The sequence below is a fragment of the Muntiacus reevesi genome, chromosome 18 (genome assembly GCF_963930625.1).
Source record: "Muntiacus reevesi chromosome 18, mMunRee1.1, whole genome shotgun sequence".
In the NCBI taxonomy this organism is placed as follows: Eukaryota; Metazoa; Chordata; class Mammalia; order Artiodactyla; family Cervidae; genus Muntiacus; species Muntiacus reevesi.
Genome location: NC_089266.1, coordinates 26,185,329 through 26,198,399, shown reverse-complemented (window position 1 = coordinate 26,198,399; position 13,071 = coordinate 26,185,329). Strand labels below are relative to the sequence as shown.

Genomic DNA, 13,071 nt, shown 5'->3' with positions numbered 1-13,071 from the left:
TCCCCTTAGCACGGGGCATGGGGCTCACCGTAGTCATACACCATTTCCCCCTCTGAGCCTGCAACAAGGGCTATAGAGCATGGACCTCAGAGTCAGAGGGCCCTGACTCCACCCCTCACCAATGACAGCGCCCTGGGCAAGTCACACAACCTCTCCAAGCTCCTCCTCCTCATCAGTAAAATAAGGAAAGTTTATCACTTCAACTGATAAGAGGACCCAATGGTGTTTTGCCTGTGAAGCATGCAACAGGCACACAGCCATCGTCAACAACTGCAAACAGCATAGAGCAGAGCATAGGTGCTTGTTACAGACAGCTATTGTTATCATTACAAAGTAGGAATTATGACTCCCATCTTAATAGATGAGAAAACTAGGGCTCCAAGAAGCGATGTGACTGGTTGAAGGTCCCAAGGCCGAGAGAGGCAGAATGGGAATCCAGGCCCTGTGCTTCTGACTCCAGACCCCCTCAGCCCTCCCTGGGATAGGACATCACCTGGTCCCCGGCCGAGGGGCACCGACATGCCTCCACCCAGAGTCCTTACCTGCACTCTGCGTCTCCAGCAGCTTGTGCATAGAGCTGTAGGGCCTGGGTGGGATGTTGAGGCTGGTGAGGGTGGTGGGTCCAGAGGCGGGGGCCACCTCCATTAGTGCCTTCTCTTTGAGCATCTCAGGTGGAGGGCTGGTGTGCACGGTGGGGTACACCTTCCCACTGTCCACAGTCCTGCCCGACGTCTCCGATGGCGACCTGGGAGGGGGTGCCTGGCAGCGGACTGGCTCCAAGTGGCAGTCAGCATGGTAGAAGCTGTGCACAGCCTCTGCACCCCCTGGAGGGCCCCTGGAAAGGGCAGGTGTTGAGGGTGGTGGCAGCATGAGCCGGCGGGACCCACTGGCATCTCTGTCCTGGATCTGTGGGCTGGGCCGGGGGGCCCGCAGAGTCCCATTGCCCAAGTGGTAGTGGTGGTGATGGTGGTGGTGATGGTGCACCAGGTGGTGGACGGACGGACGGCGGTGGGGGCGAGGGCAGCTGCCGCTGGGCTGGGGCTCCTGGCCCCCACGGGGCGCTGGGCTGCTCAGCAGGCCGACCCGCACGCCCGCTGCCCGGGAGACCTGGGCCAGCCTTCGGGCTGCTTTCCGGAGGATATACACGAGGTACTTGAGCAGCTCCTCGTAGCAGCTGCCGGGCTCGGAGAAGCTGGCCAGGGTGCTGGCGTTGGAAAGGAACCTCACACGCTGCTCCCGCATCAGCTGGCTTTCCCGCTGTTTGGTCTCTGAGAACTGCGTGGCAATCACCACCAGGCACAGGTTGATCATGAAGAAAGAGCCCACCTATTGGGGTAGGGATAAAAAAAGGAGACAGCCAGAAGGAAAGGGGATCACAGTGCACGCTGCCAAGTGCTGAGCGCTTCCTATGTGCCAGATACTAGGCTCAATAATTGTCCAAGCATCATCCTGTTTCCTTCTCATGACAATCTCAAGAGGTGACATTATTTTTTTTAAGAGGTGACACTTTTATTATCTCCATCTGACAAGTGAGGAAACGGGTTCAGAGACGTTGAGGAATTTCCCCATGATCATTCAGCACAGCAAGGCTAAGACCTGAACCAACCTCTGTGGAATTCCAAGGAATCGCTATTGATCATGAGGTTATTGGCAAGGAAATCTCCCAAATTCCCCACCCCTAAACAATCCCATCATCCGAGATCCTGAGCACCCCCCTTCTCACTTTCTGTTAGGAGTAGAGAAGGCTATGGAAATGAATGCTACTTGGGGGACATGGGTTTTCACATTGGATTGAGCTTTTGAGATTCTGGCAAAAACACCATTTACCAAACTCTTGTTTCCAGTCCCAAGTCCTGCTGTGTGACCTTGGGTGAGACCTTTAACCCTGGGGCCTCAGTATCCCCATGACCATTGGCCTTGCCTGCATCCCTTTTCCAAACCATGTTTCTCCTCTCCCCTAGCTGGGTGACAGGCCGACCCTGAACCTTGCAGACTAGCCAGGCTGCCACTCTGACCTGACCACATTGTCACGTCTCCACTTCCATACCTCAGTCCCCACCCCCCACTCCCACCCCGGGCCTCTGGGATGGCAACTGCTTGGACAATGATCCAGAATGAAAGTAATGAATATTTATGGTGAAAGGCAATTTTTTTTTCTAGATTGTGTCCTAGTAATTATGATAATTAGCTTCACTAGTGTGATTCCGGAGAGCTGTTTGGAAAGATTTTTCATGGGGTGTGTGGGAGGGTGGAAACAAGGTCCCTTACCTCTCTGTCTGCTTCCCTCCCACTCCCCAGGCTCAGAGAGAGCCGAATGGGGAAAAAGATCACAGACCACTTCCCAGAGGTGCTAACCTTGCTGCCTGGGTGATGGTGGGGGGAAGGGAACAGGCTCCAAGCCTGGCTACTTTTCCCCATCAGGGACGATTGGGGGTTGGGGGGCTGTTCTTTCTCAGGGACCCCTCTCACTCACCAACAGGTCTTTATTCTGTCTCCACCTCTCTCTGGAGCCTAAGTCCTGAGTAGATCTTCATCTCCTTCTCTCATCTTTCTCTTATCTGTCTTTCTTTCTGGCTATGTCACTGGCCTCTTGGTGACGTGGGAAAAGGGTTGGATTTGGAGGCAATAGCCTGGGGCTGAATGCTCAGCTCCAGCAAGCCTGCCCTCTGGAGCTCAGAGTTCTTGTTTAGAAGATGAGGCCCACAGTCCCTGCACCTGCCACCTCACAGGGAATCTGAGGACGAAGCGGGCAGCAGATGTTACAGCACACTTCAGCGGCAGCACTCAGCCCAGCAAGACTAAGACAAAGCACATTCAAAGCACATGATTGGGTCAGACGAATGAGGAAACATCAGTTTCCTCATCTGTAAAATGGAGACAATAACAGGGTCTTAGTGAGGATTAAACGCACCAGCACACAAAAAAGCACTCCGAGCAGGGACTGGCACATAGTAAGTGCTCAATAAATATTAGCTATAAGTGGTAGCAATTAAATTATTAATCACGGTAGTGATTAAAACTACTAAATATTGCTACTTTTGCCTCTGTCTTCTGTCCTCATAAAGTCTTGGAACTTCTGAGCTGGAACAATAGATCACACAGTTTCTCAACACCAAATGATGGGAATTAGGAGTGGAACAATTCCTTGTTTGCAGGACTGTCATCTCAAGGTGTCTACTATTTACCCCCTGCCTCTCAGCAAAATGCCAAAAGTGCTCTCCTCGTCCTCATAAAAAGCAGAACCACCCTCTGTCATTTCCAAAGTGCCCCCTAGGAGAGGTGGCATCACCCTGGGTTGAGAACCACCCATTTTACTGATGAAGAAACAAATGCCCAGGGTAGGGCTGGGGGCCTCATGGGGAATGACTTGCTCAAGATTTTAAGTGCTGATAAGTGACAGGCCTTGACTTTGGATTTCCTCCTAACTCCTCAGAACAGGGGCCCTCTGCCTGCATCTCTATGAGACTGACAGCTAGCACTGACAGCTAGAACTTCAGACCAAGCAAGTCCCCTCTCTGGACTTCCCCTATCCATTTCCCCAGCATCCTCCATCCCCACAAGAGCTTGAGGAAACACTCACAATGATGAGAAGGATGAAGTAGATGAAGTTGTAGAAGGAGTGAGCATCCATCACAAAGTACATGATGTCGACCCAGCCCTCCAGCGTGATGACCTGGGGAAGTTGCAAAGGGGCAGGTTATTTCTGGGCCCCCTAGAGCTTCCTGCAGTCTCCTCTAGAGGCCCTGATCCCAACTCAAGCCTGAGGATGACTACTCCAAGCCGGGACTGTGTCCTAGCACTTGGGCTCTGGGAACTCTCCCAATGCCCGGGCTACCCCACCTGGAAGATGGCGATCCAGGCATAGCCAATGTTGTCGAAGTTGATGGCACCCTTGAAGGGGTTGTGCTCCCCCGCGGAGCAGTTGGTGTAGTACTGGTTCCAGTTCACGCAGGTGGTGTTGCTGGAGCTGTTGTAGGCCTCGTAGTCCAGGCCGCAGGGCGGGCCGCCACCCCCGTCCCCGCGCAGCGTGGGCACGCTCCTGCAGGAGCGCATGCCGTTTTCACGAGGCTGGGAGCAGATGAATGGGTTCTCATCCTCGTTCTCAGTCTGGTAGTAGCGCTCCAAGTCCACGCTCAGGGGCCTGAGGAGCGGACAGGAATGAGGCTGAGACCAGGGTCTTCAGGGGACAGGGCCCAGGAAGGGAGAGCTGGGTGGATGCACTGAGGCACTCAGGGCAAGTATGAGGCAGGGGCAGGGGTTTGTGGGTGCACATGAGGGGTGCCAGGAACACGCAGTTTGAGGGTGAAACTCCAGAGTCGGGATATGGGAAGGCTCCATTCTAGGGCAGTGGTTCCCAAAATGACTGCACTTTAGGCTCATGAGGAGCTTTTAAAAATCCCCACACCCAGGCTGAACCCCATACAAATGATATCAGAAAGGGGAGCCGGGAAACCCAGGCCTTAGCAGTTGTCTCAACTACCCAGGTGACTTCAGGGTGTAGCCAAGTTTGATCGCCAGGCACATCATTAATAACAGAACAGATATGTCACCAGCAACAGGGACTGGGGGAGGTCCCAGCCCCACAGTCACTCCCAGGTCACCTCCCGCCCATGTGCCACTCACAGGCTGAAATTCTCAGGCAGGAAGCATCGGTTACGAAGCAGTCCTGCCCACAGCTGGACACCAACGATGCCGAAGATGAAGAAGACGAAGAAGCACAGCAGCAGGACGTTGCCCAGCATGGGCAGCGTGTCCAGCAGCAGCGTGACGAGGATGCGCATGCCTGTGGGGGCAGAAGCCACGCTGGGGGTGCCAGGCTGGCCGGGCTAGGCTGACTGCCACAGGCCTGGCAGCACTCCCAGAGAGGGCCCACCGGGGCCTCCGAGGCTGAGGCAGCCCGGCTCAAGCTGGAGGGAGACCAACAGACACTGCTAACTCTGTGGGCGGCCCTCCCAGCCCCTAACCCCTGCCCACTCTCCCTCTCGGCCCACCCACACCCGTCAGAGCACAGTGCCAGCAAGGATGAGCAGAGTGGCCACAGTGTCCAAAACACTCTCCAGCACCACATCCCACCTCACTCTCCTAACATCATCACAGAGCGGATACCATCACCCCCAGTTTGCAGATGAGGGTCAAGGCTCAGAGGACTGGCATGACTTGTCCAATGTCACAGAGCTGCCAAGTATAGATGCCAGGACTTAAAAACCAGGTTCTCTGGTTCTGCATCTCACTTCCCAGCACACACACACACACACACACACACACACACACACGCACACACACCACACACTCCCATCCTACTTCTTTCTCTCATCAGTCATAATCACCTGACCCCAAAGTCATTGGGGAAACCAAGGCAGAGAACTCCAGCAGGGATGTTAGCTGGGAGGAATTTCCCTTTGAGAAAAAAGCCCTCAGCAGGGACCAAGATGACCTGCACTTCACCACGGTCCTGAGCCCCCTTCTTGAGTCTAGTCTCTGCCTGGTCCAGTTCCCCACATCAGGACCCGAGAGAACTGAGGCTGTTTTCTCAGGTGGCCATGTGTTAACAACCCCTTTCACAGGGAAAGCCTCCACAAACCTGCCCCTTAAGACACTGTTGGATACTGCCCACCTTCCCTAATCCAGATTTAGGATGTCAAAATTAGCTAATGGGCTTCCCTGGTGGCTCAGATGGTAAAGAATCCACCTGCAATGTGGGAGACCTAGGTTTGATCCCTGGGTTGGGAAGATCCCCTGGAAGAGGGCATGGCAACCCACTCCAGTATTCTTGCCTGGAAAATCCCCACGGACAGAAGAGCATGGCAGGCTGCAGTCCATGGGGTTGGACATGACTCAGCGGACATGAGCAAACTAGCCCCTAGGCCACCAAGCCCTTGTCAAACACACAGACCTCTAGTGACTAGTTTTGACCCCTAAAGTGCCACTCATGTGCCCTAAAGTGCCACTCCCTGACCCCTCCAGGAAAAAAAGCTTCCAAGAAGCTGCTAATTAACCCTCCTGATGACTACAGCAGCCCACCCACCCCAGCCCTCCCACCCAGCCAGTCCAGTCTTCTCACTCAGTCACTCTCCCCTCCCCCAGCCCCAGCTCCCTTCAGCTTCTCTGGGCTCCAACAGATCAATTCCTCAGGGTTTGCATTAAGGGAATTACACTGGTAGTTAGAGGCCTATAAATCTGCCAGCCATCACCTGGGGTGGGAGAGAAGGGAAAGCATGCCTCTGTCTGGAGATCCCGTTAACACCAACAGACCTCAATGCCTGGAAGACACACTCAAGCACCTCTGCCCACCCTGACACACACACATACACACCGAGGCATGTGTGCATAAGCAGCAAAGGGGGCTACTGCTACCACAGACAGAGCCCCAGAAACATGCCCCCACCCTCCCCACTGGGACAGCAGCAGAGACCATCTGCAGTTTGTGTAGGCTGGGGAGTTGCAATGGGGGCCTGAGCAAGGGTGGGGGGCGGGATGTGGGGGGAGCTGGAGCTGCCAAAGCCTGGCTGGCTCAGAAACCAATGCGGTTTAATTTAGATAATGGTCCCGGCAGTCAGTTGCTGCAGCGGCTTGGAAGGGGGTGGAAAGGGACATAGGCGGGAGGATGAGGCATGGAGCGGCCTTGTCTTGAGAGAAGCCATGCTCAGTGTGGCCACTGCGGTTCCAACGAGAACCAGACTGCATGAGATGTGGTTCTGGCTAGAAAAGGCTGTCCCACTTTGCACCCATTCCTCCTGGCCTGCCAGCTCTCTACCCTGCTTCCCCTCACCCCTCTTCCACTGGAAGGAGGATAGTGTAGCTGAAGGGAACAGGTCATCTGAGACCTCCTGAGACTAGGACCTAAAATCAGGCTGAAATGAGGGGGAAGAGCCTTTCCAGGTAAATCTCACAGTGCCACAGCCGGTATGGGAGCTCCCTTTGGCTCCAGTGACCCAGATTTCTACTGAGCCCTTCTCTGAGGGGGTCTGCCTCATTGTGCCAGACTTGATGAGGGCTGTGAGTGGCCAGGAGGTAGGGGTGGGATCTGAGGCTTCCATATTTCCTCTTGGGGTTCCCTGTCCAGGGGCCGAGGGCTGAGGGGTCACTCACTGGGCACCCGGTTAATGGCCCTGAGGGGTCGCAGCACACGGACTGTCCTGACAGCTGAGAAGCTGACGTTCTGCAGGTCCAGTGAATACTCCAGCATCCTGCAGGGAGGGGGCCAAAGGGAAGCCCTTTGAGTCTGAGGCCACCATGAGGGTCAAAAGAGGTCAATGAGGACTCCTGTTGTGATGGGGCAAGAATCCTCCCCTTCCACCAAGGGACCCTGAAAAGCCAACTCTCTCCCTAGGGGCAAGGCCACCCTCAATCCAAGGACAAACTTCTTATCAGAGACTGAACAGAAAAGAGTGTGGATAGAGGGGCCATGGAATTCAGAGAAGCATGGGTTTGAGCACTATAGGCAGGACAGCCCTGGACCCTTAGTGAACAGCCAGGAAGAAGGCAGTGCTGTAAGTGGGCAGGGGTTGGGGGCCAGGCCTAGAACCCTGGACCTGGGAAAGGGACTTATCTGAGCCATCACTCTTCCACTCCAGGCCCTCACCCTGCAATGACGATGAAAAAGTCAAGCCGGTTCCAGGTGTCTCCCAGGTAACATTTTTTCCCAAAGATGCCCAAGGCCACCATCTTCACCACCATCTCCACAGCGAAGAAGGCAAAGATGAAGTCATCAAAGGCCTGATATGGGGACAAAAGGCTGCTGAAACTGAGAAAAGGGTGGGCAAATCCCCCCCACCCCATCCCCACCCCTACCTCTGGGCTCAAGGCCTCTTGCAGAGTCAGGGTTATAAAGATCAGGAACTGCCCCCTCGCTCACCACACACGTGCTCACCTGCAGAATCCGGCAGCGCTGGGAGTCACAGGCAATGTCTTCACATGGCCGGAACATGCCCAGGGTCACACAGTTGAGAAGGATGACCAACATACTGATGCGCTCAAACCAGGTACCAAGTGGTCAAGGAAACAGCTGGCCAGGTGAAAACTGATCACTGTCTTGTCCAAGCACCTCCTGTTGCTTGACCTCCCAACTCCATCTAAGATGTAGCCAGGTGTGCTGGGAGGATGTTGGCCTACATATCATACTGGCCCCCAGGCCCAGACCCACCTTTGTCATCTCACCTCTCTGGACCCAGCTTCCTCTACTGTAAAGTAGGAAAAGCCACAAATATCCTGACTATTTGCACAAGCCATTTAGGAGATAAAATCAACAGTGCTTGTTGGAAATGCCAGGCACTAAGAGTTCGCTGCTGAATCTGAATCCTATTCTCCCTACCTCACAGGGAAGATGTGAGAAGCAAATGAGATAATGTATGTGAATGTGTGACACAAACCTAAAGTCGGATTATGCCTGCCTTACAGTTTACCAAGCACTTTCACAGCATGCCACACTGGATGCTCACAACAGCCTCAGGAAGTATCTGAGCTAGAAGAGATCACCTTCCTCTGCAGAACTCGAGGAAACTGAGGCCCACACAAAGTCATGTGCTGAAGGTCATGGAAGAGACCCAGATGAGACGGAGGTTTCTAAGCTTCTGATCTGAGATAGTAGCTTCCATAGCTGCTCAGGCTACATGGAAGGGGTTGTAACAACCACACTGGCACCAAACTGATAGGCTGAGGCAGACAAGTGCCACATGACCAGAGACACAGGCTGCCTCTTCCCCACCAGCCCTCTGTCCTCTCAAAGCCCTCAGATGGCCTTCAGACACATTCACACGTTTAAGTAACAAGGACCCACTACACACCAGCCCCTGTACTGGACACAGCCCCCAGCCTGGGCAGAGCAGACAGTTGTGTATACAGACCATGCCACCACCACTCCTTAGGGTTTCCAGCAAAGCTCTGCTTTGCAGCAAGGGGGACAGAGGTCTTTTTAAACCCTGAGTCTCTCCACATAGTTGATTTCATTAAGGGCTTTGCTTCTAGCCTTTCAGCAGGAGAATGTACAAAATGGCTTCCAGACCTTAGAAAGTTATAAGGATCAAGCTCACAGATTGAGCATCCCATTTTCTTAGGGGTGGGAAAGACTAAAGGGGCTAGAAACAAGCAGAAATGGGGGGCCAGAGGAAGGAGAAGGATAAAGGTGCAGAGGGTGTCATGGCAGCCCACAGCGTGACCCAAGAAGCCAGACTCAGTGCAACAGACAGGGCCCTGAGCAGATGGAATTTTCCTGTCATAACTCCACTTTCAGAGTTGAGAAGGCTTTGACCAGGGACCCAAGAACTTTCCTTGAAGCTGGTTCTAATACCCCATCTCTGGCCTGAACCTCAGACCAGTCTCCCTCTCCGGGAGTCCACACTCAACCATCTCAAAGCCCTCCTACCCCCTCCTATCACCCAGGCCCTTTTCCCTCAGACTCACATCCCTTTCCACTGACAGGTACCCAAACTTCCCAAAGCACTACAATTTCCCTAACCTCACATCCTCACAGGAATATGAGTTTTTAAAAAATTCCATGCTTTTGGGGTAAGTAGATGGAATGGGGAAATCAAATGAGTGCTCTGTTTCCATGGAGCTGTTTTCCTGAGTAAAGCTAGAGCCCAGTGGATCTCTCCCCAGAATGAGGGTCAGCCAGGGGTCACCCTGGAATAAAGGGGACAGGGAAGGAGTTCCCTTGGGACCATCATCTGAAAAAGGAAGGACACAATTACCTTCAAGAACTGGCCTGCTTTCCCCAAGATAGCCCCCTCCTCTCTTCTGTAGGGAAGAGGTTCTGGAAGGGACCCATATGAGCAGATGTCTCCACATAGGGGGGAGGCGGGTAGTTCTCCTGGAAAGAGGAGCTCCTGGGACACCTGTGTGGACCTCCCTAATGGCAGTGAGTCCATCACATCATCTGTGCCCTTGTTTCATCTCCCTCGCTGAGGCAGGGGCACCCTGATACATCCAAGCCCCTACACAGCTTAGAGTGCCTGGCATGTAGCAGATGATCAATACACGGGAAGACTGAATGAATGAATGAATGAATCAATCAATCAATATCGCTGCCTAGAAGCCAGATGTATCTCCCATTCATGTTTTCCTACCTTAATTGCTTCAATAGCGATAAATTAATGGTAACCGGGGGCAGAGCAGGGAGAAGTGACACTAAAGGAGCTGTCCATCTTTCTATCCACACCGTACACATGCTCATACTGAGGCTTCTTACAGCCAGAGTCTGCCTGCAAATAACCTCACCTCCAGCTCTTAACAATGGAAGCCCCTTCTTAAAAGCCCCCATAGACAACTCACCTTACTCCTAGGTACATCCTGCCACTCTCACCTCTCCCCTTTCCCTATAGGTAAACATAAACAGAAAGTGGAAACGCCAAGGCACAGGAAAACTTGGGACAATCTCAACTGAGGAATAATTAATGGGGGGGGGGGGTTTCACCCTTGTCAGGGTAGGGCTCATTTCCTTGAGAATATAGCCGTATGTCACTATGTGATGTTCCTCTGTTGCCATAACAACAGGAGGATGTGTCACCAGGTGGTGTGGATTTGTTGCCATGGTAACAAGAAGGACCCTCTCACATATGAACTCCCCTTACCCAGGCTTCTGTCTTATCCTCATGAAGGGAAGGGGAAGTGGAGAGACCCACAGGTTATCAGGTTAGGGAGGGGGGAACCATGTGACAAATCTCCATAGTAACCCGGGGAATGGGGGACACTGGTTGCCATGGTGACTGTGAGAGACCTGTGCAGTCACATGTCTACTGTTGCTATGGTGACTGTCCGGGCTGGAGTGGATCCCAAAGGGGGAGGTGGGTAGGAGAAAGGAGGATCTTTCTTCTCCCAACAACCCACCATCAAAAGCAGAGAAAAAGGAAATGGCAGGGTGAGGAACCCCACTTCCATCCCTCCCCCTCTCCTCCCTCCAAGAAAAAAAATTGAACATGTTATCTGCACAACTGAGTCTTCTCTGTGGGGCTTTATCCTGAGCCCTTGCCTAGTTCGGCAGCTATAAGGGAGAAGAAGGTAGAGCTGGACCACTTCCAGGGGTGTGGGGGCTCCAGGCAAGGCATGATTGAGAAGGGAAGCAGCCCCCTAGGTATCCCATTCCCTGCTAGGAGCCTGCAAATCTGAGACTAAGGAGCGCTGAAGAGGAAACTGGCCTGGACCCAGGAGTCCTGGCCTCCTCGTACTTGTTGGGAAGGTGGGATGCTTGTCTCATTTGCCCCCCGGAGAGGCTGGTGTCTATGAGATTCAGTATTCCCCAGGTGGGGTGAGACCTAGGGGCTCAGGAGCAGGGTTCCTGTTGGGAAGCTGAAAAGGGGATTCCCCCAGCCAACCCCCCCACCACAAGCCTGTTTCACAGTGGTCTGCCCATCGCCCGCTCCAGAGTGTGGGTGTGTGGGGAGGGAGGTTTCCAGCTAAACTGAAAACTGCAGCCCTGAGAAAGGCAGCCAGCCCCACCCAGAGACACAGACGTGAGACATGGGGACACAAGAAAGCCGGCCCGCTGGAACCTTTGGGAGGGAAAATAGGCCAGAAATCTGATTCAAATGTCTGTGACTCTGTGTGTGTGTGTCTGCGTGCATGCGTGTGTGTGTGTGTGTGTGTGTGAGCAGTTGTGTCTGTCGCCATCCTGGCTGAGGCACGCAGGGTGGGGTGAGAGCTCGGGCGGGAGCAGGCAAGGGTGAAGGGGGGCTATGTGGTCGGGATAATCCCAGGAATGGCTCCAACTGGCACTCTGGGTGATGGGGAGTCCCCCAAGAGTTCAGAGGAGCACAGCGTGTGTGGAGCCGGGAAGGAAGGTGGACCTGGGACAGAAAGAGTGCGAGGGGGTGCTCTGGCCCACTCAGCATAGTTCAGTTCTCTAGCCCCAGCCCTTCTCCCCAGAACCCTCTCTGGGGGGCCTTGGGGTTGAAAACGAGAGGGGGGAACTGGTGAAGAGATACGAAGAAACACCTCCCTTCTATTTTCTCTGAGGATCAAAATGGAGACTTCTCCCTAGGGAAGGGAAGCCAGGGAACTTGGGACACTGGGATGGTGGCAAGGAGAGCTCCAGAGACTCCTGGTGCCCCCTCCCCTCCAGACACACACACTCGCAGACACACGCAGATCACACACTCACACTCACTTCTGGAAGCCATTAGGGCTCCTGCTGCTCAGGCCTCCCCCTTCTCCTCCCCCCACTCCTGGCAGGCTCCCTTCTCCCCCTCTGGCCCCCTTCCCACTCCCCCTCTCGGCATCCCAAATGCCAGCCTGTGATTTCCAAATGAGAAAAAGCTGTGCTGGGCTCTGAGCTTGGAGAAACTCCTACACAAACTTCCAGATGTGACACAACAGCCGAGAGGGAATGCTCAGGATCTCCTTCCCAGGAGGGGAAACTCACTCCCTCACACTTGAAGAAACACATACTGCAAAGTCCAACACACTCCCTTCCCTATAGCCTGGGAGGAGGGGGACCTTTCTGACTGTCCATGAAGCCCTGGTCTCCCCAGGACCAAAATATACACTTCCAAGCTCCTCCTTCCTTTGCTGTCACCCCTTCCTCCCCAACACACACACACAAATATGTACACACGCACACATTCACACATACACCACATCCCACCTGGGTCTAGATCCCCTCTCTAGGAAACCTGGTCTCTTAAAGAGGCTGAGAAGAATGCCAAGAAGAACCCAGCGAGCTTCAGTTAGTTGAGGGGAGGTGTCCTATCCCTCAGGCCCAGAGGTGCAGCCAAGGGAAGCCTCGAGGATACCAAAAGGACTGAGAGAAAGATTGAGGTCCAAGAGTCAGTCCAGAGCCCCTCTGATGTGAAAACACAGGTTTCTTTTGATACAGGATGTGATGAGTATGGGGAGGGCACATCTGAAGCAGCTCCCTTGCCCAGAAATTGTTCTCCACCCATCCTCAGCCAATCCAGGCTTAGGGGCTTGTCCAGACCTAGTAAAGCTGATGTCCCACAGCCCAGACTCCCACCACTAGAGGTAAGCCAGCCCCCCACCCCCCGACTCCCAAGATGAGCACTGGGCCTCCACCTCTTTCCTCATTCCAGCCCTCTCCACTTGCCCTTTTCCAGACCTCCTCCAGGAAGAAATCTGATA

At 53.9% G+C, this 13,071-nt stretch overlaps 1 protein-coding gene across 4 annotated transcripts in view; it reads right to left on the bottom strand.

The window, feature by feature from the left end:
• Positions 1-13,071, bottom strand: part of CACNA1G (calcium voltage-gated channel subunit alpha1 G) — a 62,108-nt gene that overhangs the window by 46,400 nt on the left and 2,637 nt on the right. For 2 of the 4 annotated variants that reach the window (XM_065911046.1, XM_065911047.1), the window contains exons 2-8: positions 7,871-7,982; positions 7,583-7,716; positions 7,090-7,187; positions 4,624-4,783; positions 3,841-4,141; positions 3,581-3,673; positions 543-1,326 (exon numbers count right to left, since the gene is read on the bottom strand). In XM_065911046.1, coding sequence (XP_065767118.1) covers positions 543-1,326; positions 3,581-3,673; positions 3,841-4,141; positions 4,624-4,783; positions 7,090-7,187; positions 7,583-7,716; positions 7,871-7,982 — 1,682 coding nt within the window. Of the gene's footprint in view, positions 1-542; positions 1,327-3,580; positions 3,674-3,840; positions 4,142-4,623; positions 4,784-7,089; positions 7,188-7,582; positions 7,717-7,870; positions 7,983-13,071 lie in introns of those variants that run through there. The other 2 variants (XM_065911044.1, XM_065911045.1) reach the window with 1 other exon arrangement.